The 23,499-nt window shown below is 34.7% G+C and overlaps 1 protein-coding gene across 26 annotated transcripts in view; it reads right to left on the bottom strand.

The window, feature by feature from the left end:
• The window catches only part of MAPT (microtubule associated protein tau), a 72,965-nt gene that overhangs the window by 24,143 nt on the left and 25,323 nt on the right, over window positions 1–23,499 (bottom strand). For 7 of the 26 annotated variants that reach the window (XM_026717549.2, XM_026717547.2, XM_087915659.1 and 4 more), the window contains exons 3-8: window positions 20,764–20,850; window positions 12,307–12,369; window positions 6,704–6,759; window positions 5,279–5,470; window positions 4,216–4,348; window positions 3,038–3,091 (exon numbers count right to left, since the gene is read on the bottom strand). In XM_026717549.2, coding sequence (XP_026573334.1) covers window positions 3,038–3,091; window positions 4,216–4,348; window positions 5,279–5,470; window positions 6,704–6,759; window positions 12,307–12,369; window positions 20,764–20,850 — 585 coding nt within the window. The remainder of the gene's footprint in view (window positions 1–3,037; window positions 3,092–4,215; window positions 4,349–5,278; window positions 5,471–6,703; window positions 6,760–12,306; window positions 12,370–20,763; window positions 20,851–23,499) is intronic. The other 19 variants (XM_087915656.1, XM_026717548.2, XM_087915663.1 and 16 more) reach the window with 8 other exon arrangements.

Raw genomic sequence — 23,499 nt, 5'->3', positions numbered from 1 at the left:
AGCCGGAAGGAACAACTTAAATTTAATTAGTTAATTTGAGTTAGGATGGATTTTTACCAGTAATATATGTAATTGAAAGAAAAATTTAATGCAAATAATCCAAAATGTTACAATGAATTTTGCTAATATAAATGATGATAGTCTATAAAGATTAATATGTACAAATAGAAATATAATATTTTCCACAGCAAAGAAAACAAAGTAGAGATGGTTAAATTGATTCTTTTATTCAAAGAAAAGAATATATTTAATTTTGTTTTTATTTGGAAACCACTTCTGAATTTTGTGCTTGCAATAGAAAGATACACCTTTTGTTTTGTTGATTAACTAACTATGTTTGTTGTTACAGAAATGGCTAGCATATATTATTGTATAAAAGTAAAAAGTTGAAGTCGTAATGTTATTTATCTTCTACTGTGCTAATCAGATGTCAACATCCTTTTTTCATTTATTTCTCCCCACTCTGCCCTCCCTAGTTTTTCATTATTTTTATTTTCCTTTGTATTTTATATTCTGATAAACTAATAAAATTTTTGAGCCCAAGTAATTCAGTCATCCTCATAAGATTGTTAAATTTTTGCTGTTCCAACAAGCCCTTGGAGATTAACATCTGCATTTTATCTGCAATCTGTTTAGCAGTAACATATAATTTTACATTATTTGTAATAAATGATATCTTGATATTTTTATGACATAGATTACAGATTTCCTGCAGATTATCAACTGAATGTAAAGAAACAGCAGAATATAAATGAATAAACTTAATTGTTAATTGCATCCCCTTATTTATCTATTATTACTTATCTATAATCTGGAAGTGGAACCAGATTAGTACAGCAAATATTGGCTTTATAAATATCCAGAAAATACTACATTTCACTGATTCAATATAGCATTCGTGCTACCCCTATTGTTATAAATTATACCATATTGTGATATAGTATTCAAGAAACACACTGTATTTTTTATTTTACTCTGAACGGCTTCATTATGGTGCTTTCACCTGAGTTGTTCAATAATGTGGATTCTGAAGTTTTGGTTATGATAGATTGTGTTAATTGGGTCAGTCCCAGAGGTGGTATTCAGTGGGTTCTGACCAGTTCTGGAGAACCAGTAGTGGAAATGTTGAGTAGTTTGGACAACCGGCAAATACCATCTCTGACTGGAGATTTTACAGTATCCTTCTTCTGCCACGCCCACCAAACCACACCCACAGAACGGTAATAAAAATTTTTGAAACCCACCACTGACAGTCCTGTGTGTAATATTGTGTTTCCCCAGAAATAAGACCCAATCTTATTTTCTTTTGCGCCCCAAAGTAAGCACTTGGGCTTATTTTAGGGAAGTCTTATTTTTTTTAATCACAAAGCCCAGCCATGAGCGCACAAGAGGCTGCGATCACACAGTGGCTGACTGTGGCAGGAGGCAGGTGCCCAAAGGGCATAGATCTGCATGCCTCAGATCTTCAGGCTGCTGTGGAGAGCATGGCTGGTGTCGCCTCCATGAGGTGGTGTGTGTGTGTGTGTGTGTGTGTGTGTGTGTGTGTGTGAGAGAGAGAGAGAGAGAGCAAGGCAGAGAGAGAGCCGCCAGACCTGATATAAATCTCCAAGGTTGGATCAGGTCTCTCTCTCTCTCTCTCTCTCACACACACACACACACACACACACACACACACTTACTCACACACACACACACACACACACACACACACACTCACACATGCACACGTATATACAGAGGTTGGATTGGATCGCTCTCTCACTCAGTCGCCCTCACAGCGGCGGTAGTGGGATGCATCAATGCCTGGTTGGTGGGGCACTTTTCCCTTGGTCGCTTTCCCTCTTTCTTCTCCCCGCTGCTCCTCTTCCTTCAGCCCTTTTCGTCTGTCCATTGCAGCGCAACACCTGGGATTTACTTTAACATCAGCAGGGCTTGGGGGATAGTCAATTCCCATTTGTGATGCAACAGAGGAGGCAGAAGGCAATCCTACCAGACCAGTCTGCCTCATTTCATCCTCCACCCCCCCCCGCCTTATTTTGTCCTCACCTCCTCACCTAACCATACCTTAGCTTGATTTTTACAGCTGCGTCATGCCCTACCTAATACAACCAGATGGTGGATAGGGCTTAACTAGGCCTTATTTGGAGGGGGGGCTTATTTTAAGTGCAGACATGAAAATCAGGCTAGGGTTTGTTTTCAGGATAGGTCATAATTTCAGGAAACATAGAATACCCAGAAATCACATTTGCTCACTTCTATTGAGCCAAACATTTAAACATTTAATACTTAACAAAAAAAAAATTAAGAAAGATGAAGAGATGTGTGTATATGTTATGTATGTGTATTTTATTACAGAAGGCAAATCATTTTTTTTCCTTCACAGGCTCAAGAAAACTCTCTTAAAATAGAAAACAATGTTTTGCAACTATTCCTAACTCAGTTCACCATGAACATTAGACACTCATCACTGTTATTTGAAATCCAGTTGCCAGGGGACTAACTGTGGCTTATTATATGAAGTATGCATATTGACATCAATTTAGTTTGTAAAAACTGAAAATGGAATCCAGATTAAGCCAGGGTACCTTATGGCCTGTCTCTTTCTATATGCACCCATCCACACACTCAGATCCAACAGTATGCTCTTTTCCTGTTATTTGCACTGGGCAGATGACCCTGGGGCTCCATCTGTACTCCTTTTCTAAGTGTGATGATAATATTCCCTATTTTAATTGGAGGGAAATGCCAGCTGAACTAGTATTCACCAATGATGTTATATCAGCCAACTTAATTTATATATTTAAACAATATTATTATCTTGCCCAAGTGTCTATGCTTCTACAAAATATATTTACACTGTCTTCACATTGATTCCTCTTGTCTTTCCAACTGAAAAGTTAAACACACTCCATGATAATGTCTCATACACCAACTGTAATACTAGTATCAATATTCAGAATCAACATAGATCAATGCCTGAAAAGTACCTTAGGATTCTTTAGGAATAAAGAAGGAACTAATACATATATATTTTTACCTCTCTCAGATTTTGCTGCTGTGCTAGGGGGCCTTCTCTGCTCCTTCTTAGCAGCTGAAAGAACAAAAATATTCCTTCACTGAACCATGACTTTTAGTGTCTTTTCAGATCCTAACGATACATTAGAATAATTACTACAAATTACTGGAATAATTCTCAGCACTGAAATAAGTGAAAATAATAAAGTGATTGCCAAACACTACAGTCACTAAAATCTGTAGATTGCATTATATTGAGAGAAATCTTATGATTACTGAGCTTCATTACCTATTAGGGCTGTGCAGCATTTCAGTTTCAAGGGCAAAATGATGCATTGGTGCACATAAGGGCACTAATATAGAACCTGTCCTCATCTCCCTAAAGCAGCTATATTCTTTTTTCAGGATTTCTCTCAAAAAAATATTTTTGACAAATTTATTCTGATTGTGGAAATAAAAGGATACATATGATTCTATAGAGATATCATCTAGCATTTCTGATCATGCAACAATTTGTCTTTTCCTTCTTAAATGGGAAAGCACAAATCTACTACAGATAGACCTTAACATTCAGTGTCTGAGACCGCAAAACGTAAGTTTGGTTTAGAAACATCTTACTTGTCATGATATAAATATATAAAGAAACCGTTGTCATTGAAGTGGTTTCCATGTGACAATTCGACCAAAGACTTATGGAAATTTTTGCCCATAATTATCATCTGTATTTACTGTTTGAGAGTGATTTCTTTCCTTGCTGTGAACAAATGCTGCTAGGCTTATTTAAGCAAGGGCTAATTTCTACACTTCACTATTTGGTAGGTTGGTTGGAAGGAGTATAGGTCAGTTCTGATTATTCCTGCAATGGGTGCAGTCAGGTTGAGTGCAGGATGTACGAAACCTCCGAGTGTTGGGTGAGGGGAATGACACAGGCCATGAGGAAGTCCCTTATAATATTGATTCAACTGTGGTACCTTTAACCCTTTCCAGAATAACCTCCCATTTTTAAGGTCATTTCAACACCATATTCTCAGTCACATGAATTGCTAAGGATGTCCTGAAGAATGTATATTTTCCCGAGAAACCACCGTAAAATTAATTTTATTTATTTACATATTAAAATGATTCCAATAAGCCAAAGAGTCTTTGTTTTTCTTTTTTCTCTATGTGTAACAAAATGAACACATAAATTTCTTCTCTTACTGAGGCTTGGTGGTGTTTTAGGAACAGTGGGAGTTTTGGAAGGGATTCGAGATGCACTGGCTGGGCTCTTCTGATTCTGGGCCGCAGCAGAGCGTGGAGTTGCTATCTTCGATGCACTTTTCATATCTGGACCCTGAAGATACATTAAGAAAGGGAAGGGTTACTATACTGCTAGTGAAGTTTAAAAAAAGAATAAAAAATTGCTAAAATGCCTCCTATCTTTATGTGATTTTCAATCCAGGTTCTCCTAAATAAATAAAATTGCACTTAAATCTTATGTTATAGGTACTTACTATGATACTTCATTTGCATTTTATGCTTTTTGAGTACAAAATATTTTCTTCTTTAATTAAGAATAATCTTGTGAGAGAAATCACTAATTGTTCTTATAGTGAATCAAATGTACCTAAATCAAATCAATTTGATGAGGTCTAACAGGCTGCACTATATCCATTCAGGAACTAATTCTCTACATTAATTCCATGGGCTTTTTTTTTCCTCCTGCAACACTGAAATCTGAACCCTAAAAACAGATGTTAATGTAACTATTGGCTCTCCATAGTTGAGGGTGACATTATTTTCTCTACTTTTGAAAAACCTCAGCAACATCAAATTAAATTTTGTAAAAAAAAACAAAGAAGCTAGTTACAAAAAGATCTGATACCAGCCTTTTTTCATTTTCCATCCTTATTGGGAAGTTTGGTAACTGCAAATTTGCTCCAATAGCAAATTCCCACTGAAGAGCATAACTGGCAGTTACTAAACAACAGCATCCTTGGCTTCAAATGAATTAAAGGCATTATTTAACTATGTCAAGAAAGTATTTCTAAATTAAGTTACAAAGAGTCCATGGTCAGTGATAGCCTAGTCACTCAGATGGCAGAGAGTTTGCATTAGCAAGAGACTAAATGAGTAACCATAATGTGACATAATCTAGAGTGAAAAATAATCTCCGCTAAATTACACTGAACTTAAGTGTATAAACCAAGTGGCCAAATTCAAATAGGAATAAAATAATGTTCCCACCCTTCTCCCCTGCTTTTCTTTTTAAGTAATTCCTTACCTTGCTGTTTTTTCCTTTTATTCCTGTACTGGTTGATCGGGATGCGATAGAAGAGGTGCATTTAGGGGTAGATGATGAGGACTTGGAAGGATTGGAGGGTTTTTTCAAAGGGATAGAACTAATAGAGGAATTGCGTTTGGGGGTAATGGAAGATCTACCTTGTGGGATTTTGACAGAGGAAGGTATAGATGTCTTTAAAACAAATAAAATTAAACCAAGGGTTAGCATGGAAAAGAGCAAAAAAAAAGCAATAAACTTAAAAAAAGTTGGTTAAAGTAAAATAAGAATGACCGCTAAGTTAATCATGCTGGAATCAAAGTAAGAGTTAAATGAAACTATTATTTCCCCTGACTGCAAAAATATAACAAAGGCATATCCCAGCCCCTTACCCATATTTAAGGAACATCTCACTTTAACAATGAACATCTCAAGATCTGCAAGTATTTGCAAATGACAGTAGAGAAATTTTCAAATGTCCTATTATCACCACGCTGTTAATTATCTTTATAAAGTTGCACAATTATAAGCGAAATGTACTTCTCTCCATTCCACAACAAACCAATGAACAACCAGTTTTGTTTTTGTTTTTACATTTATTAATGTGGCCCATATAATGTGTCTGAATGTTTTTCCTTTTGTACTTAGCTAATTTCAGAAAACTTTTTTTGGGGAAATCATTGCAATATTATTGCTGAAATATACAATCAGAGTTTCCTATTATGACTGGGTTCATTCTAGTAATCACATGATCGGCAAATGTTTGATAGTTAAGAGGAAAACTAATTTTAATAGGAACATTTTAGAACTACATAATTTGAAAGAACAAGCCTTTGATAATTCAGCTGATATAAGCCTTCAGCTCTTCCAGTCATGGTTCTTGCCTGGGCTACTATGCATGTCTATAATACCTGTCCTCCTTTTGAGCACTACATAAGCAGATTCTTTTATTCCTAATTGTACTAGTTAAAAACTACTTTGCAAAATTTAATCACAAGACAAGCCATGAAATCAGCTGTATAGCATAAAGCTGTACAATATCCTCTATTATATCCTGTCCAGCTTGCTCTATCCCCATCTATATTAATTACTGTGGTAAGTTATACTAAAGTAGCTCTTTGTTGCTTAGAGAATAAAAAATGGCAATTTTGATGCATAGGAAAACAATTTGTTCTTAAGAGATTCTTGTCATAGATTACTTCTTTTCAAAGGGGGAGAGAGGGGAACTCAGATGAGTTAATACTAGAACTGGGGAAAGTGTCCAGATTTCAAAACAACTTTCTGGATAGTCAGATACTGAAATAACCTTTGAAGGTTTTTTTTCTGTCATCAAATAGAAAATAGCCTGCTCCCAGAAGAAAAATATTTCCAAGACAGAAGAACAAAAGAGGAAAAAGTATGACTACGATAATCCACTTGTCAACTTACCTTTGGTTTTGTCTCTTCAATCCCAATTTCATTTTTATCTCTGCTGTCAATGTGAGCTGAAATAAAAGTGGGGAAAGCCCTATACTTAGTATGCTTTCTGGAATAGATAAATGAAGCAATCAATTCTAAAATAGATTTGGAATATGACAAACTATTTGGGCAACTATCACATACATTTCTTCTTTTCTCCTTTTAATGCAAACAGCAAGCATGCTTTGTCTCACATTAAATACTTGGGGTGGGGGGAGAATAGCAAAATCAAGCCAGCTGTATTGGGAACACAAAATGCTATGTGTTCCCAACCAACTGAAACCATTTTTGGCAGCTCCTCCAATGTTTTTGTGCGAAGCTCTGTTTGCAAAGTGATGTCAAGAACTGGCAAGATCACTTTGTGTCTTTAATGACTGGAGCAATGGAGAAGCCTATCCGTGTCTTGTGGTTTTTGAATACAAATGGACTAAGAATATAATATTCTATCTGCATGTAGCTCCTTGAAAAGAGAGCAAAACAGTTTGAAGGTGTTCCTTTTTATATTATAGAAGATAGTCTGTCTTCTCTGTATTAAAAAACACAAGTCCTCCTCTGCAACTTCAGAAGCATACAATTGTGTTTTTTAATAAAGGAGGTTTGGGGAGGAAGAGATCATGAGGTTTCACAAGCATAATTATTTCCAATGAAATAAAAGGAGTGTTGCTTTCCCTGGGCCAGTTTGAAGCTTATGATAAAAAGCATTTAATAGGGCAGCAATACTTAGAAAAGGGCTATTGCCTTCATGCTGTAGCTTGGTTCAAGGAATTGGCTGGATCTTAGGAAATAAAATATTAGTTTTTGTGGTTCACTCATCTAATCCAGCCAGCAGTTTTACATCTAAAGATTTCACAATGTTTAAGCCAATCCCACTTGAGTCTGATTATTTTTAGACCATTTGTAATTCAATATGTTTTTTATGCAACTGAACCAAGCTTAGAAAATGACCCCACTGCTGTTTACAGAAGGAATAATTTAATTCAGTTTTAATTTACCAAATTATATTTTGTGGATGAGAATAGTACACATATTTAATTCTATCACTGTAGCAAAGAAGATTCATTAGCTGTTTGCATTATATGCATTATAATATAGTGAAGGTAAATCCAAAATAATGCATTTGCAAAACTGCCCTGGTAGACAATATTTTATAATATAAAATAATAGATTTATAATATTAATGTAAAGTTTTAGGATATTTTACAGTTCAATATTAAGGAATGGAATTTCTGTCTACACTTTATTCAGTTTTAATTGTTGTAATTAATTGTTGCTTAAGATTTAACATCTGTAAAATACCAGTCCAAGTCCAAACTTTTAATTCAATACTTCCTAACAATAATAGAGATGGTATTATTTGACTAGATTCTCAATTCTTTAGAAAAATTAATAAATTGGGAAGAAGAAAAACCATGCTCACCCAATTAAATCAGTATACACCTTACAACTAAATAGCACTTTCTTAAAAACTAAACATTTTCTGTATACTGTTATTACAGTTAGTTTGAGATCTAGTAGCTCAATTTACAGTCTACAACTGTATGAAATAAATAGTTGTCCAGGGGGTTGGAGAGCACATTTTACAAAAATGGTCAGATGTCACTTTTAAGAATACCTGTTTTATGCTTGGCTCAAAATGAGAAAAAAACCCAAACAATCCAAAAACAATTAAGTAGGATTTAGTGGGGACAGAGTAGACTTTATGGCTAAAACAAATAGGACTTACAAGAAGCCATATTGGGCCAAGGGAACATAGCTGTCCATTGTATAAAACACAAGCAGAATTATAGCTGTCCATTGTATAAAACGTAGTTTTGCTTACCTGTATAAGGTAATTTTAATGGTTATAGAATTAGTTTTGTGCTTATACATCTGAAAAACATCTGCCAGCACTAAAATAAAAGCAGGCATTTTACCCTATCTCATCTTAAGGCTTTTCATACGTCATTTCCTGCTTAGTCCCTTCTCAAAAATGCAGCAATTTTTGCTCTCATATTTTTCCCTATATACCTTTGATGGGCAGAGAGAAATCAAACAAAGATCTGTTGGAAGATGTGAAAAGGCTCTATAACTGCATTGGCACAGAATTATATTATAACTATTAATATTAGTAGTGTTGTATTGGAAAGCAGAAGCCTTCGCCCTTAACAGCCCAATTTATGGGATGACTGCAAATTTCATTCATTCATTCAATTTCTATATCCACATATCTCAGCCTGGGTGCTTTACAATTCAATATATATATATATATTACAATCAAAATACTAAAAACATTTTGAAAGAATAGAACAATATACACAGTATCCAAGGTGCTTGGCCTACACTCAGGAAACAATACAATACAATCAGGAAACGAAGCCCTTAGCACATCCAGTGTCTCAGACTTGAGAACATAGCCAGGTTTTTAGGGCCCTACGAAAGGCTAACGGGATTGGGGCCATTCTAATAATCTCTGAAGGGAGGATGTTCCATAGAGCAGAAGCCACTGCACCAGCCAAAACTCTGTTGCTGACGGGATCTACACCATGCCCATTTGGCTAGATCTGGTTGGAGAAGTAGAGACTCTTGGGAAAAGGTGATCCCTCAGGTACCCTGATCCCAAACCATGTAGGGCTTTAAAGATAATTACCAACATCTTGAATTGTATCTGGAAACACTGATAGCCAATGCAACTCACGCAAAAGCGTTGTTACCTATGCCATATATCTGCCATCATTTACTACTTATGCAGCCACATTCTGCACCAGCTGAAGTTTCTGAATGATAAATTTCTGAGAAACTTTAATGCCTAAAAAATTAGAGTGGACATTTCTGTCTGTCCTATAAGCATTCTGATCTACTGCTAACGAACATCTTTTCTGGGCTTCCCAAATTTTTTTAAAATACTGTTTTCAGGTGCAGCAGAGTCCAAACAAGATTATTTTTATCCTTACTTATCTTTTCTTATCATTGTCAATGACAATGGGCTAAGAATTCTGCTGTAGATTTAACACAATCCCCTCCTCAAGAGAATAGTCCAGGCATTGAATATCAGAAAGTAGAGAGGGGTATTAGCTTCTAGTAGAGACACCCTGAGATGAAAGTTTACTCAAGTCCTACATGATTTAATGACTTTGCAAGTAGACAAAAAGAACAAAACAAGTACATGCACAGCCTCTAGTATACCCTTATTCCAACTGAGTCCTTTCCCATTAGCACAGAATTCTGAGCAATGTGTATTCTGGCTAGAAAATTCAAAGAGCTCAGATTGTGGAAGATCAACTTGAGGGCACGGTGGCTCATAGCTGAATGCAATTTTTATCATCCATGAACCTGTACAACTGGCTAGTTTGTCTTCTGGAACCAACTCTTGTTGATTCCAACTCTTTGTGTTCCAACTCTTTGTTGCACAAATCCTAAGCCTTGTTTTCTTTTCTTCACTGTTTAAATCCTTGGATGGGTTTGGACTTTTATTATCTGCATCCATTTACTGCTTCTGTATATCTTTCTGGCTTTCTCTTTGTGGAGCAAGACCTCAAACAGCATAACAACACAGCTGTTTCAAACCCCCTAACCTTGATCAAAAACTGGATAAATTGCTGATTCAAGTTCTATGTCATTTTTGGTCACTGGAGGGCAGGGAGATTGGTTTATATTTATCAATTCTTGACAGACTTTGTCTGGCCTGAGGATGCACAACTCCATCTATTTTTCTTCAGTCAATGGCACTGAGGCCATGTATGACAGCTTTATACCATCTTTCTCTTTTGATTTTTCTTTCCAGGCAATATTTTTATCTCCTAATAGTCTAGACTCTAGACCATGGGTCAACCTAAAAGAAAAATCTTCAAGAAATGTCTGGAATGTAAGCTGGTTCCTAAATAAGATTGAGTGTGGGATGGAATATCCCGATTTTTATCTCATTGACATCATTATCATAAATTATTTCCACTCCAACTAATAACATACTAACCCCAGGCATTATCATGACAAGGAGATAGGAATATATTATTGCATTTAACATATATACAGAAGTATTTACAATCACTTACAAACTTGGAGAAATGATTGTTTCATGAAGAAAAACTAAGTGCTATAGTATTATTTACTATAACCAACATGTCTTTAATTAAAAGGTAATTTGTTGAGCCTAAAAAAGTTCTAAGAACTTATTAATTTGAACTATTTCAAATATAAGGTAGGATGTAAAACACAAGTCAAGGTATCTATCTTAATACAATTGTCTTAATACATTTATTTTCATTTTCACAAAATCAAAACTATTACAATTATTTTGAAACGATACATTTTGAATATGCCCATAAAGCACCTCTTTATTTGATATATGAGGTATCTTTATTCTTTTTTTAAAACAATAAACTAGTCAAAGTTGGTAGCACTAATGAAGCAGGATTATTTTCTAGCTATTGGAAATATTTATTGTTAATAGCTATAATTATTAATCTATTATGGCATTTAGCACTTCATTTCTATGAAGCATAGTTTACTTTTTATTTATTTTATGACATGATTCACAGCTTCAGATAATGTGATCTAAATGATCACCTACTATTTTCCTTCATGTTGTCTGCAATCATTTTCAAGATGGGTAGCCAAAATTCTAAGAATTTTGCACCAACAGCAAGGGCTAGATACAATGGACTAATTCAATTGTAATGATCAACTGTGGCTTGTCACTATGTCAGGTGTATGTTTTTTTTCTTCTTCCCTACTGTGATTGTGAGCAAAAGGGTAATGCTTTTCTTTCCAATTTCACTTGAGCAATGTTTAATATAGTCCTGCTATACCAGGTTAGGTCAATTAAATTCTGATAAAATAACTCAAATGTTTAAGCATGATGTAAACAGTTTCAATTAACCACAGCTAAAACTTAATAATCTGTCCAGGTTCAGACATATACTGCAGTTAGTAAAACAAAGAAGCAAGCACATTTTGTAGACATTATTTTTAGTTTAGATCTTGTTCTTCACAAAAAGCAATTCATCCCACAAAACCAAACTGAAAATAAAACCTATCAATTAGGGAACACAAAGTTCAAATGGATCTCTAACTGGCCAAGAATTTGGACGGGTAAGTTGAAATAATAAATGGCAGAAGCTATGCCGTTCATAATACAGGTTTATACTGTCATTTTATTAGGACATGGTGACTCAGTGGCTAAGATGCTGAGCTTGTCAATTAGAAAGCAACCTAGCAGTTCGAAAGCACGTAAAAATGCAAGTAGACAAATAGGGACCACTTTGGTGGGAAGATAACAGTATTCTGTGCGCCTTCGGCATTTAGTCATGCTGACCACATGACCACAGAGACGTTTTTGGACAGCGCTGGCTCTTCAGCTTTGTAACGGAGATGAGCACCACCCCTTAGAGCCGGAAATGACTAGCACGGCAAGGGGAACCTTTACCTTACTGTCATTTTAATATTTTGTTGCACTTACTGTTTACATTTATTGATCAATTTTCTACTTCTCATGCCCCATGCGTCATTAAGCCAATACATAGTGTAATCTAGATCAGCAATTTCCTCGGGTCAAAGCACTTTTTAGATATATAGGAAATAAACTTTACTATGCTTACCTTGAGCATCCCCCGAAGCATGGTCTTCATGGTTAGGAGTACAAACTATGCCTGCTTCCTCAGCTAAATTTTCCAAATTAAAGATGGGGAAATGGTTTCAACATTAAAAATAGAACAAGACAAATGTTTCTGTATTTTCAAATGATATGTGAATATTTGAAAATGCATGGCAGTACATTTAAATGAAAATGAAATAAACTGATGAGAACATTTCCGCTGAAATCACACCAATTCCTGAATCCTATTCATCAATGATATACATACCCACCTGAAGAAAAATATAATAAAACCTGACAGGGCTTACAGAAAACATTTAACTAAAAAGATACTAATCTGAACATTTAACAATACACAATTATTTGGTAATTAAATATGGTAATTAAATATGATGAAACGAAATGAAAACAATTATATAAACACCTAATAGGCTTTTTGGAAGATGCAAACTTGTTTTGACAGATTTTTTTTAACTAAGACATTTTGTGTATTTTATACAGACATGGAACAATATAACATAGTCATGTTCATCTGCAATTGGGTCAACATAGTTTAGCTGTGCTTATCTTCAGCTGGGTTAATTGAAAGTTTTAAAAAGAAAATTAACTTTTCCCTTGATTGCTAAAATTTGGAGAGCCTTGATGCAGATATTCATGGAATTTCAGAGGGCATGATTAGGAACTGTCAATATATTTTGAATAAGATATGTAGGCAATACATATAATGAAACATAATACTCTATATAATTATTCTATAATATATAATTATATAATATTGTCAAAGCTGGCTGGGTAAAATTTTGGGAACTGGAAATCTATATATCTAAAAGTTGCTAATGTTGAGTAACACTGCTCCATTTTATTTCTGACTGTAAGATTCTCATTCGGGCAGCAGTACAAGTTGCAGTACAAAGGTTAAATCCTTTTTGGGGGCCTCTTGCCATGCAACTCCCCAACTTTAAACATCAGTAGTACTGTGAACTTGCTCTTTCCAAAGGAGTTTTAGTGGAATATATTCCTGGTGATAATTTTCTTGAAACATCACTTCTTGAAGTCACAAATGAAAAGTATGAGGTAGCAAAGGTTTGTTCCCATGGAAGCATATCTTTAAACACTGAATCCCAGAGACTGTTTCTTACAATATTATTATAAATGTAAACTATTTCAAAATGCTTCCATTTCTTATCAGTCAACATCTGGAAGATTTTTTTCTCCCCTTGATGGAAGAAGCAATAAAATATGTAGGGGGAAGGGGTGGTATTAAAGTGAAAATGGTATTTATTTAAAATAAATAAAGGAGAAAGGGTGTAGATTGCTTCCAGATTTCTCTTATAAAACCACCCAGAGCCTTGTTCTTTCATTTTTACTAGGACTGTTTCTAATAGTTTTTCATGAATGTTACCAGACAAAGCATGCATTTGCTAAAAAAAAAGGTTATCTAATAATTGATCATGATTTCTTTGATTATCAGAATATCCCCCCTCCCCCAAAAAAACCTGGTTGGGAAAGTACAAGAGAAAGACAGAAGAGAGAGAGAGAGAGGAAGGAAGGAAGGAAGGAAGGAAGGAAGGAAGGAAGGAAGGAAGGAAGGAGAAAAGAAAAGAAAAGAAAAGAAAAGAAAAGAAAAGAAAAGAAAAGAAAAGAAAAGAAAAGAAAAGAAAAGTTACACTTCTCATGTAAAAAATACGTTTAACTGGAAGGTACCATAAATGTAAATACCGAAAGATGTTTTGCCCCAAAGTATCTGACAAAGGATACTCTAGCTTCTAAGAGATTTCATATCCGTATGTATCAATAGGAAATGCATAAAAATGTAAATGGGAAAATATATTACAGATAGTCCTCAACTTTGTTTAAATGATTGTTCAAATTTACAAGAACATTGAAAAAAATCTCTTTATGACTGTTGCAACATCCTCTTTGTCATGTGATCAAAGACACTGGCAACTGGTTAATATGATGGCTGCAGTGTCCCCAGCTTATGTAATCACCTTTTGCAACCTTCTGACAAGCAAAATCAATATGGAAATTAGATTTACAAATGCAGTGGTTCACTTAATAACAGTGGCAAATAAGGTCATAAAATGGGATAAAATTCACTTAACTGTCTCACTTAGCAACAGAGATTTTGGACTCAATCGTGGTAACAAATCAATTATCTACATTCAAACATCTAACTTTTTAAGGTTAAGGTTAAATTTATCTAATGGATTTTGCACCTATCTAAAGCAAAAACCTTTGAACCAGTAGAAAACTAGTACTTCATCCACTTGTTAAGGGCAGAGCAGTATTATTCTGTTCAGTTTAACTTACAAATTCCTATCAAGCCCTGCAATAGGATGGTTTGACTAAACAGATTATTTTGAAGAAAAATACAAATAAGTAACATGCCTTTTCTCATATAATATCCTTAATTCAACTAGGAGGTTATCACACTGACCTATAAAGGAAGATGGATACAAAAAAATCAAAAGATCAAAAAATATGCTGGAATTTTTTCTATAAGAAAAAAATGGGTTAATGCTTGATTCTTGCATTTAGTAATGCACACTAGATAAGAATAAACAGAACTTGGCTGGTTTATATTTAAATTTATTAGGACCAGTGGGATATAAGTTAGTGTTGACTAATAAGTCCCACAAATTTCTAGTCTAATCCAAATAATTTTTCATTTTCATTTTTTCAATTTTCAATTTTTCATTTGAAAAATTATTGAAGAAAAAAGTTCTCCCAATAGGATAAAAAAAGATGTACAAAGTTTAAAAAGACATCATGCAAAAAAAAAAACCCCACCTAGAGCTCTTTAAATTTTCTTTACCCTTGATAACAAGATAAAGAAAAAGATTCAAGTCATGATTCAAATGTTCAAACTACTATTTGTTTAATGAAAAGTTGGGGATATAAGGTACTTCACTTTGCCCCTGTAAAGACTAATTAAGATGATTATACCACAGGATCCATGTTCTCAGTATTTTGACCTGAGAAAAGTGCTAACAATAATGCAGTCTTTTTTTAAAATGAAAATCTTCAATTACTCAAAGGGAACCCCCATTACACTAGTCAAACAAAGTAACACTAATATATAAAAGATATATAAATTATAAATATATAATTTATATAATATATAAATTATTTAGGTTTATAAAATGGAAACCAAGGAAGAGAAGGTAATAGAAATGTATCTCTTGATTGGGTTCTGCATCAGGAATTACCAGATGTCTCCTAAGTAATGAAGAGGTTAGAAGCATATTTATGGCTTTGACAGCGTTATCTTCATTTGCTATTAAGCATTTGAATATTTAACATTTCCAGTACAGAACCTGCTGTTGACAATTGTTCTGAATGAAACAGACACAAAATCCACCTACCTTTCAGATGTGACAGCTGTATATTAATATTAATGTTCTACAGATCCCACTTTACTTGTATAATTACATATTATATAGATCAAAAAATAGTTAAGTTCTGTATTTCTCTCTTTCTTAGACTTTTTAGATTACATTATTCTTTTCTAGTGCTTTAACATTATCTACGGGCTATTTAAAGAATGCCTTTTTGTTGTAGTTTAACGGAATACAAGGAAATTGATGCACAAAAGACAAATGTCATATTGTAGTCCATCTATAACACAGGGGCATTGCATGAGGAAGAGACTCTATCAGATTCTCCTTAAAGAATTGGAAGAACAAATCATAGAACTGTTTGTGCTAATCCTGTTTCTCACAGTAAATTAGTAGATAATAGAGCAACTGTAGCAGAATTTATTGTTGAGAATCTCACCATTCGTATTTAGATATTCAGAAAGACAGGAACTATACCATTGCACCAATGATTCCAACTATAAAGACAGAATAAGTGGTAAATCATAAGCATTTTACCTTCATAGCACAGTGCAGAAACAGGATCTAATGAGAAGGGAAATGTAGCTGGCAACTTCTCTTTCAACTAACAGCAGATGATCTAATCTACAGAATCTCAACTGCATGTGGATTTGAAAGTAGAATTATTAATTCAAGATAAAAATCACACAGGAAAAATGAAGATAGCTACCAGGATACTATAGCCGGGAGCCTTCATCTTTCACAATGAAGACACCAGTGAACAGCCTTTTATTTGATGGAGTAGCAGATAACAAAAATAGTACGCTGGTAGAAAATAAACTGGGTAATATGTAGGGGCTTTTGCTTCAACTAGATATTTAAGATCTTAGGAAAACTATTCATGGCCTGTAGCTTTCAATTTATGATTTAAGTTAAGATTTCAGTGTAAGGTAGAGTTTCTGGTAGATTATCTAGATAATCTTATTGGCAAATTTAGATTTTATATATAGGCAATATATAAAATGAGGCATTTTGGCAACAGATAATAATGGGATTAAAAATTTAGCACAAAACAGAAACAGTATAAATTAAATTAGAAATTACCAAACTATAGAGTAGTTGAGTTATAAACCTAGGCACCTCTAAAAGAATAGTGAAATACTAAATAGATAATTACTTTACAATAAAAAGAATAACTAGATCCTGTAAAACCTACTAGCAATATATAACTATTAACCAATTAAAATTAAGCAAGTACAATATAAAACTAAGCCATTGCGTCATCAGACCAGACTAGAAATCACAAGTTCACAGAGGAGCAGCCCTATTTCTCAGAATCAAACAACATTTGAGCTCATATTTAAAGATTTTAAAATCATCTGTCATCTGAAGAATAAGAGAGAGCCCTTTCCAAGCTGTGGGATTATGTCTTAAAAGCCCTCACCTTCAAAATTTCCGAATCACCAAAAAGCAAGTCAAGAAACAATGGATGGAACTAATCAAGGAGAGAAGCAACTTAGAAACTAAAAAGAAAATTCCTAGCAGTGGGAAGTGAGAACAATTAACCAGTGAAACAGATTGCCTTCAGAAGTTATGGGCGCTCCATCACTAGAGGCTTTTAAGAAGAGACTAGAAAGCCACTTGTCTAGAATGGCAGTCTTCTGCTTGAACAGGAAAGACTCCAAGACTCCAATGCTTTTGTTCTAGTTCTGATTCAAATTTGTTCAAAAAGGAAGAACAACAAAATGCCAAAGAGACCAATGAGAAGATTTGTGAGGCTGCACCAGCTCAACAATGAAGAAACAAAACAGAATGAGAAGAACTAAGGTGACCAAGATCCCTTCCAACTCTGTTATTCTATGAAGAATTGTATAAGTGACACACAGAGTCTAAAGGATGCTCAAGGATATCAACTGTAGCCAGTAAATCTAGCAGCATTAGCACAGATGACAAGTGGTATGCTCTGTCCACCAGAATACTATTCCACACTGAAGCTATTCGTGGAATGACTAGTTTGAAATCCAAATTGAAGTTGATCACAAAAGTCACAACTTGCAAAATAATTGTTCAGGTGAGAGGAAAAAACTTGACTTCATTCGTGAGAGAGAAACAATTCTTTTCAGGATTTTTTTTTTTATATACAAAAATGAAAAGACGAAGAGATGAGGAAGACCACATATCTAGGATAAATGCAAAGTTTGAACTCTTTTTCATAGAGGGCATAAAAGATATGTGTTTAAGGATATTAGAAAAACTGAATACAGGAAGGAGAGAAAGGGTCTCAGTGGGCATGTAGTTTGTGTGAAGATTTAGCTAGAAATCTCTTCCTATATGGCTTATTAATACACAAATTACAACCAGTGTGTTTCTATGAAAGTAGCTATTGTTCCCAGTTACCACAGCCAGCATGCTAACATGAAGTTTTAATTCAGCAATATGAAGAAGGCTATGGATTCCCCATCCTTGCATAAGAGCCTTTTCTGTCATGGTGTCCAAACTTTGGAATATCATTCTCCCATAGATTAAATTTGTGCCAGTCCTATTGGCCTTTAGAAAAGCATTAAATATTTAATTTTATCTCTGAGACTGGGGATGAGCAGGTGGGTGAATGGGGTATATCCAGTCTCGCCTTATAGGTGTGTTTGCACAAAGAGCATGAAGAATAATACTTCCCTTACTAGAAAACTAAATTCATCAGTGAGGGCCTCAACCTATCATTACTTATGGAATCCTGAAATGTGTTATAATAAGTGTGGAACCAAGAAATTATGTAGAAGTTATTGCTTTTGTTCCCCTGCCTTCAATCCCAAACTCTCTTATAGCACATTGTCAAGAAAGCTGCAATGTACAGGTGTCTGTGCCCTTCAAAATTACCAATATCATAAAGCTAAGCAGGGAGAGGCTTGGCTCCAAGTCACATTTGATCGACCTTCACTTGCCTCACCTGTGGTTCCTTCAATCATTTCTGCATGCTCATGAGCTGAATTTCGATCCTCATATGCTCTGTCCTCTACTAATGGAGCTGTAATATCTATAACACATACCAAGAGGAAGCAACTTTCAAGTAAAAGTTCTGCAAGTCGAACTTTTGCAGATTGCTTACATTAAGAAAACTGAAGACTATTCTGCTATAAAAGGCTGTAATTACCAAAAAAACCCATCGTTTCCCAGGTAATATAAAAGCAATCATTTCCCAAGCTGGAGAAGCAGACAGTAAGTTAACACAATTTTAAACTTGGTGAATATAAAATCAAAACAAGATCAAGTTCAGATTTTGGAAGAAATTTAAAACTAAAATGTAGAGATCTTACTCAAACCATTGCACCATCATCAAGCTAGTTCTAATAACAAAATATCAGATCTCTCCCCAAGCAATAGCAAGGTCGGTTATCCTAAGAAGTTAAGAAATAATATAAATTTTAAAAAATAAGTTTTGGAAAAAGCCTATTAAGTGTTTGTCATTTTCTCCCAACATAATTTTTTTAATTGCCATAGACAAGAACACAGACAAGATGGTCAAAGAGAGAAACAAAGGTAACACAAGGAGCTACAATAATACTGTCTGACTTTCTATCCGATATGCTTATGTATGAGAAGCATACAACAGCGCAATGAACAGCACAATAAACAGGAATCATGCCATCAATTTTAGACTGTTCCGAGTACTGGTACATAGATCCATCATTTTTCTTCTTAAGGGTTCTTTCTTTCTACAGATTTTACCTAATGCCTCCAATACCAGGAATTAAAATGCCTGTTGTCCATAAATATTTCTGTTTGAAGTAGCTTGAGTATATATGTTTCTATTTTCTATAATGTTCACTCTCTTGGCATTTTTCACCCAAAAATAATTATTATATTTAGTAGCCCACAGAGGAACATTTAGAGAACTGCTTACCTTACAGATTCAGTGTGATGCTTCAAGAAGTGATTTTTAGAAGATTCCACTTGCCAGATTTCATAGAAACAGTGTTACCAAAATAAAGATGCAACGGAACATTTACAGATGTAAAATGGTTTTAACACTCAAGTGCACTTCCAGCCCAAAAGATGAAAAACAAAAAAAATACTGAATAAAAAACTTTAATCATCATTTATGCATTAGTGAAGCAAACATTTAATTAAATTAATAAGGACATGCCTACTGCCTATACTTTAGTTCTTCAAGTTCGCTTGTCTGTGTTCTTTTCTGCAATCTTGTCTTTGCTGCTCACAAATCAGGATACCACAGAGCACTTGAAAGTAGGATTTGTTTGCCCTTTAACTGATTAATTCCCAATGCTTGAAAACTGAAGTCACTTCATACAGCAACAGTGCTCGATTTAAATTAAGAGCAACAGGTTTCTAGAGCATAGTAACTTCACTGAAGCATGAACTTTTACATGTATTGATTTAAACAAACAAACAAATGCTAGATGACAAAGATGGCACAATTACAAAATAAAAATAATGGTTTTCTGCACGGCTAATTTTGTAACTGTAATTCCATTTGAGACAGCATAATTTTAGCAATCACATCTGTGTCATCATATAGGAAAATATTCTTTCAGATAAAAAGATGGGGAGTTGCTTGTTTCATTTTCAATGTAACATAGCAAAGTAGTTTAACTTATCTGTAAAGCTCTAGAGTAATTTGGTGGGTTTGTAATATGGGTCGGTAGGGTATCCATGGTATAAAATCAATTTAAATATAGTAATGACTTCGGTTTATAGATAGAGCCTAAATTGACCTAATCCTAACCCTAACTAACCCGTTACCTTTTTGTCCATGGGCTGGAAAGAATGTCCCTATAAATGAAATATTTCTTTTAATGTTATTCTGAAACCAAACTATGCCAATTCCTACATTAACTTTTTCAAAAGAAGGTGAATATTTAAAATCCTTGAGAAGACACTATAGGGGAGAAACAATATCAGGCTGAAAACAACTCTGAATTTAATTGTGAAAGGCGCAAACAAGACCACAAATAAACTTTTGTACGGCAGTTTCAGTCACAGCAATAACTAAAGCTATAAGAAAAATCATTTAATACTAAAAGCTTTAATTATTACTAGGAGGGCCTGTATTGATGCACTTTTAAGAGACACATTCAAGACCTGGCTGCTATAAATTTCAAAGTAATGAGACAAAGAGCTCCCACCTTCCACAGTTGGGGTACTTTTAGCATCAGAAGCTTCAGACCCTGGTTCATCAGATCCATCATCAACTGGTATATGGAGGGGAGCCCCTGGAAACACATACATTCAGCACTCAGCATCAGGAGCTCAGCTTTGGAATATGGCCCGTCAACTAAGTAATAAGGTTTTGAATTAGGCTGCTCATCCCCACAGAGCAAGAAATGGGCATGCAGGTACAATTGCTTATAAAGGCAACATTAGCTAAAGAAGATAACAGTAAAATGGAAGTCCCTGATACAGATTTTAGAGCCAAGCAACAAAGCAGCTACGGCAAGGTAAAAAGCAACTGATCTGGTGGTGCATCCATCAGCAGCAAACATGAAAGCAAAGTCAAGAAGTCAACATGCAAAGCAAGCTTTTTCAACTTCTTCTTTCAGTACAGATTATAACAGACCTCATAAGAATGCCTTGCATCATGCCTTGGTTGCAGATAATGCATTTAAAGTTATTAGAACATCAATTGGAGAGAAATAAACATCTACAATGATTTATACAGTAAGCTGTGTTTTAGTATCAAGTTGGTCACCTGTGAAGATATATGATGCCTAGTTCTAAGGATCAGGAAAAGCAGATCTCTACTTATTCATCCTGAAAATGTAGAAAACGCCCAAATCTACTGGCATTTTCAGAAAAACAACCTTGTCAGAAGAACTAACTGGACCTGGATAATGAACATTTGAATAGACACCCAGCTGTCTTTTGAATGTCTCTTTGATATTTTAAAAGCACACTTGACTGAACAGGATAGGGGCATGAGAAATTCTGGGATGTTTGCTGAATATCATAAAAGGTAATCTACTGGGGGAAATCTGAGGAAGTATTCTTGCTGGTTGATTTTGAAAAGTTTTATTCTTTTCCCCTGAATGATAGCGTAATATGAAGGAGACATATATATTTGGAAGAATTTCCAGGATCCATGGGTTTTCCCCTTCCCAATAGCAGCTAACATTTTGAAATGGACAGAAAAGTAGTTATGAATCAGGCAGCAGGAAACTCAAATTGTTGATACAGTTAAGTGAGAAGCAGTGATCCAAAACACAGAAACTGCTTTATCAATAGACAATAATCATTTCAAAGGGACTGGCCGGTCATATTTATTGAGCAACCTTCATGCAAATTAGAACAGCTTGTAATCACTCAGAGATACTGAATCTATAAATAAAAAACTAGGCCTTTTTTGGGGCGGGAGAGGGGGAACTTCTATCTAATGCTTGCATTTCTTTCAGTGCTAAGGAAGGAAGAAAAGATCATATGATTTGGCAGCATTGCTCCAATTTTTTTTCTTGCAAATGAATACTCTCAATGTTTTCTTCTGTTCACATAATGAGCAAATTATTCCATCAAGGAAATTCATGATGAAGTCTTCCTATGGAACACTCAAGTATTCACTCACCTATACTTCATGTCTCTTCTTTCAAATATTTTTTTTAAATCGGTGGACTGAAAATAAGGCATCTTTCATATAATACGCTAGAAAAATATTTTTGAAATCAGGCCAAAATGCATATTTTATTGAGTAAAAGGGCAACAGTCTTACTGCTATGGGTAGAGCAGAACAGACAGCAATTTGTTGTAACTAAATAAATCTGTGCCTGGTATATTACATGATTATCCTTAAGGAAGAGACAGTTATAATAAATATCTATTATACTACACCACTATACTTGTCATTGCAACCCATGAATAAGCCATCTGACTCCTGATAACAACACAGACATTTCCCTACAATTTTCACGGCAACATTTTCAGAAAGTGTTTTACCAGTACCTTTTTTCTAGGGCTGAGGGAGGATGACTGGCTCAAAGTCATTCAGCTGACTTCTGCGCCTAAAGGAAGATTAGATTTTCCAGTTCTAATCTAATGCATTAACCACTACACCAAACTGCCTCTCTATGCTGCTACATACAAAAACCCATCTATCTAAAGAATATACTGCTACTATTTGCAAATTACATTATTTCCTGCTTTACTATTTCATTACTTCAGTTACTTCACAGAGATATAATTTCTTCTTCAGAGATAATTCTTGGCAGCAGGACCAGCCTGCTTATATACCCAGCACCATGAACACTGAAAGTTCAATGGTTACATTTCCAATAATAGCTTGCTAGAGCCTAGCTTGCTAGTTTAATTTAAGTATTGTTTTCATTTTTAGTGATGAAAGGCATTCTCTTATGTTTACTCCCTTGCCAAGTCTTCATTTGATCTCCACAGCAGTTAATGAAATGGAAGTTACAGTTTATTGTTGTCCTTTTTCTGGTTCAACTGTAACAACGTGACATATACAGCCAACGAAAGAAGTAGGCAAGGCACACAATTCCATCTCAGCCAGAATAGCATCATTCTCTACATTCAGACTAGAATATTCTAATAAAAGAAAGTTGAAAGTGCATGTTATCAGAGTTGAAAGTGCATATTATCAGAAATTTTAACTTTTTGTCACATACAATCCAAAATATCTCTGTATGTTCCATTAAAAGTTCGCTGAGAACTAAGCAACCAGTCTATTTGGTAGGAGATTGACAAAACAGTAGAGCATTACTGATTATAATGGCTGAAAAGCAATCTTACGCCCTGAAGCAGTCCCAATCATATCTAAGAAGTACTTGCTTTTTTGATACATTTATTTTGTTCATTTTTTAAAAAAATCTTTTTACCAATCTACAGAATTATTACTTTCTCCCTGAGGTCTTTGACAA

The sequence above is a fragment of the Pseudonaja textilis genome, chromosome Z, assembly GCF_049901715.1.
Source record: "Pseudonaja textilis isolate UNSWEBS1 chromosome Z, rPseTex1.2, whole genome shotgun sequence".
Lineage (NCBI taxonomy): Eukaryota > Metazoa > Chordata > Lepidosauria > Squamata > Elapidae > Pseudonaja > Pseudonaja textilis.
This window is presented reverse-complemented; position numbering and strand designations above follow the sequence as displayed.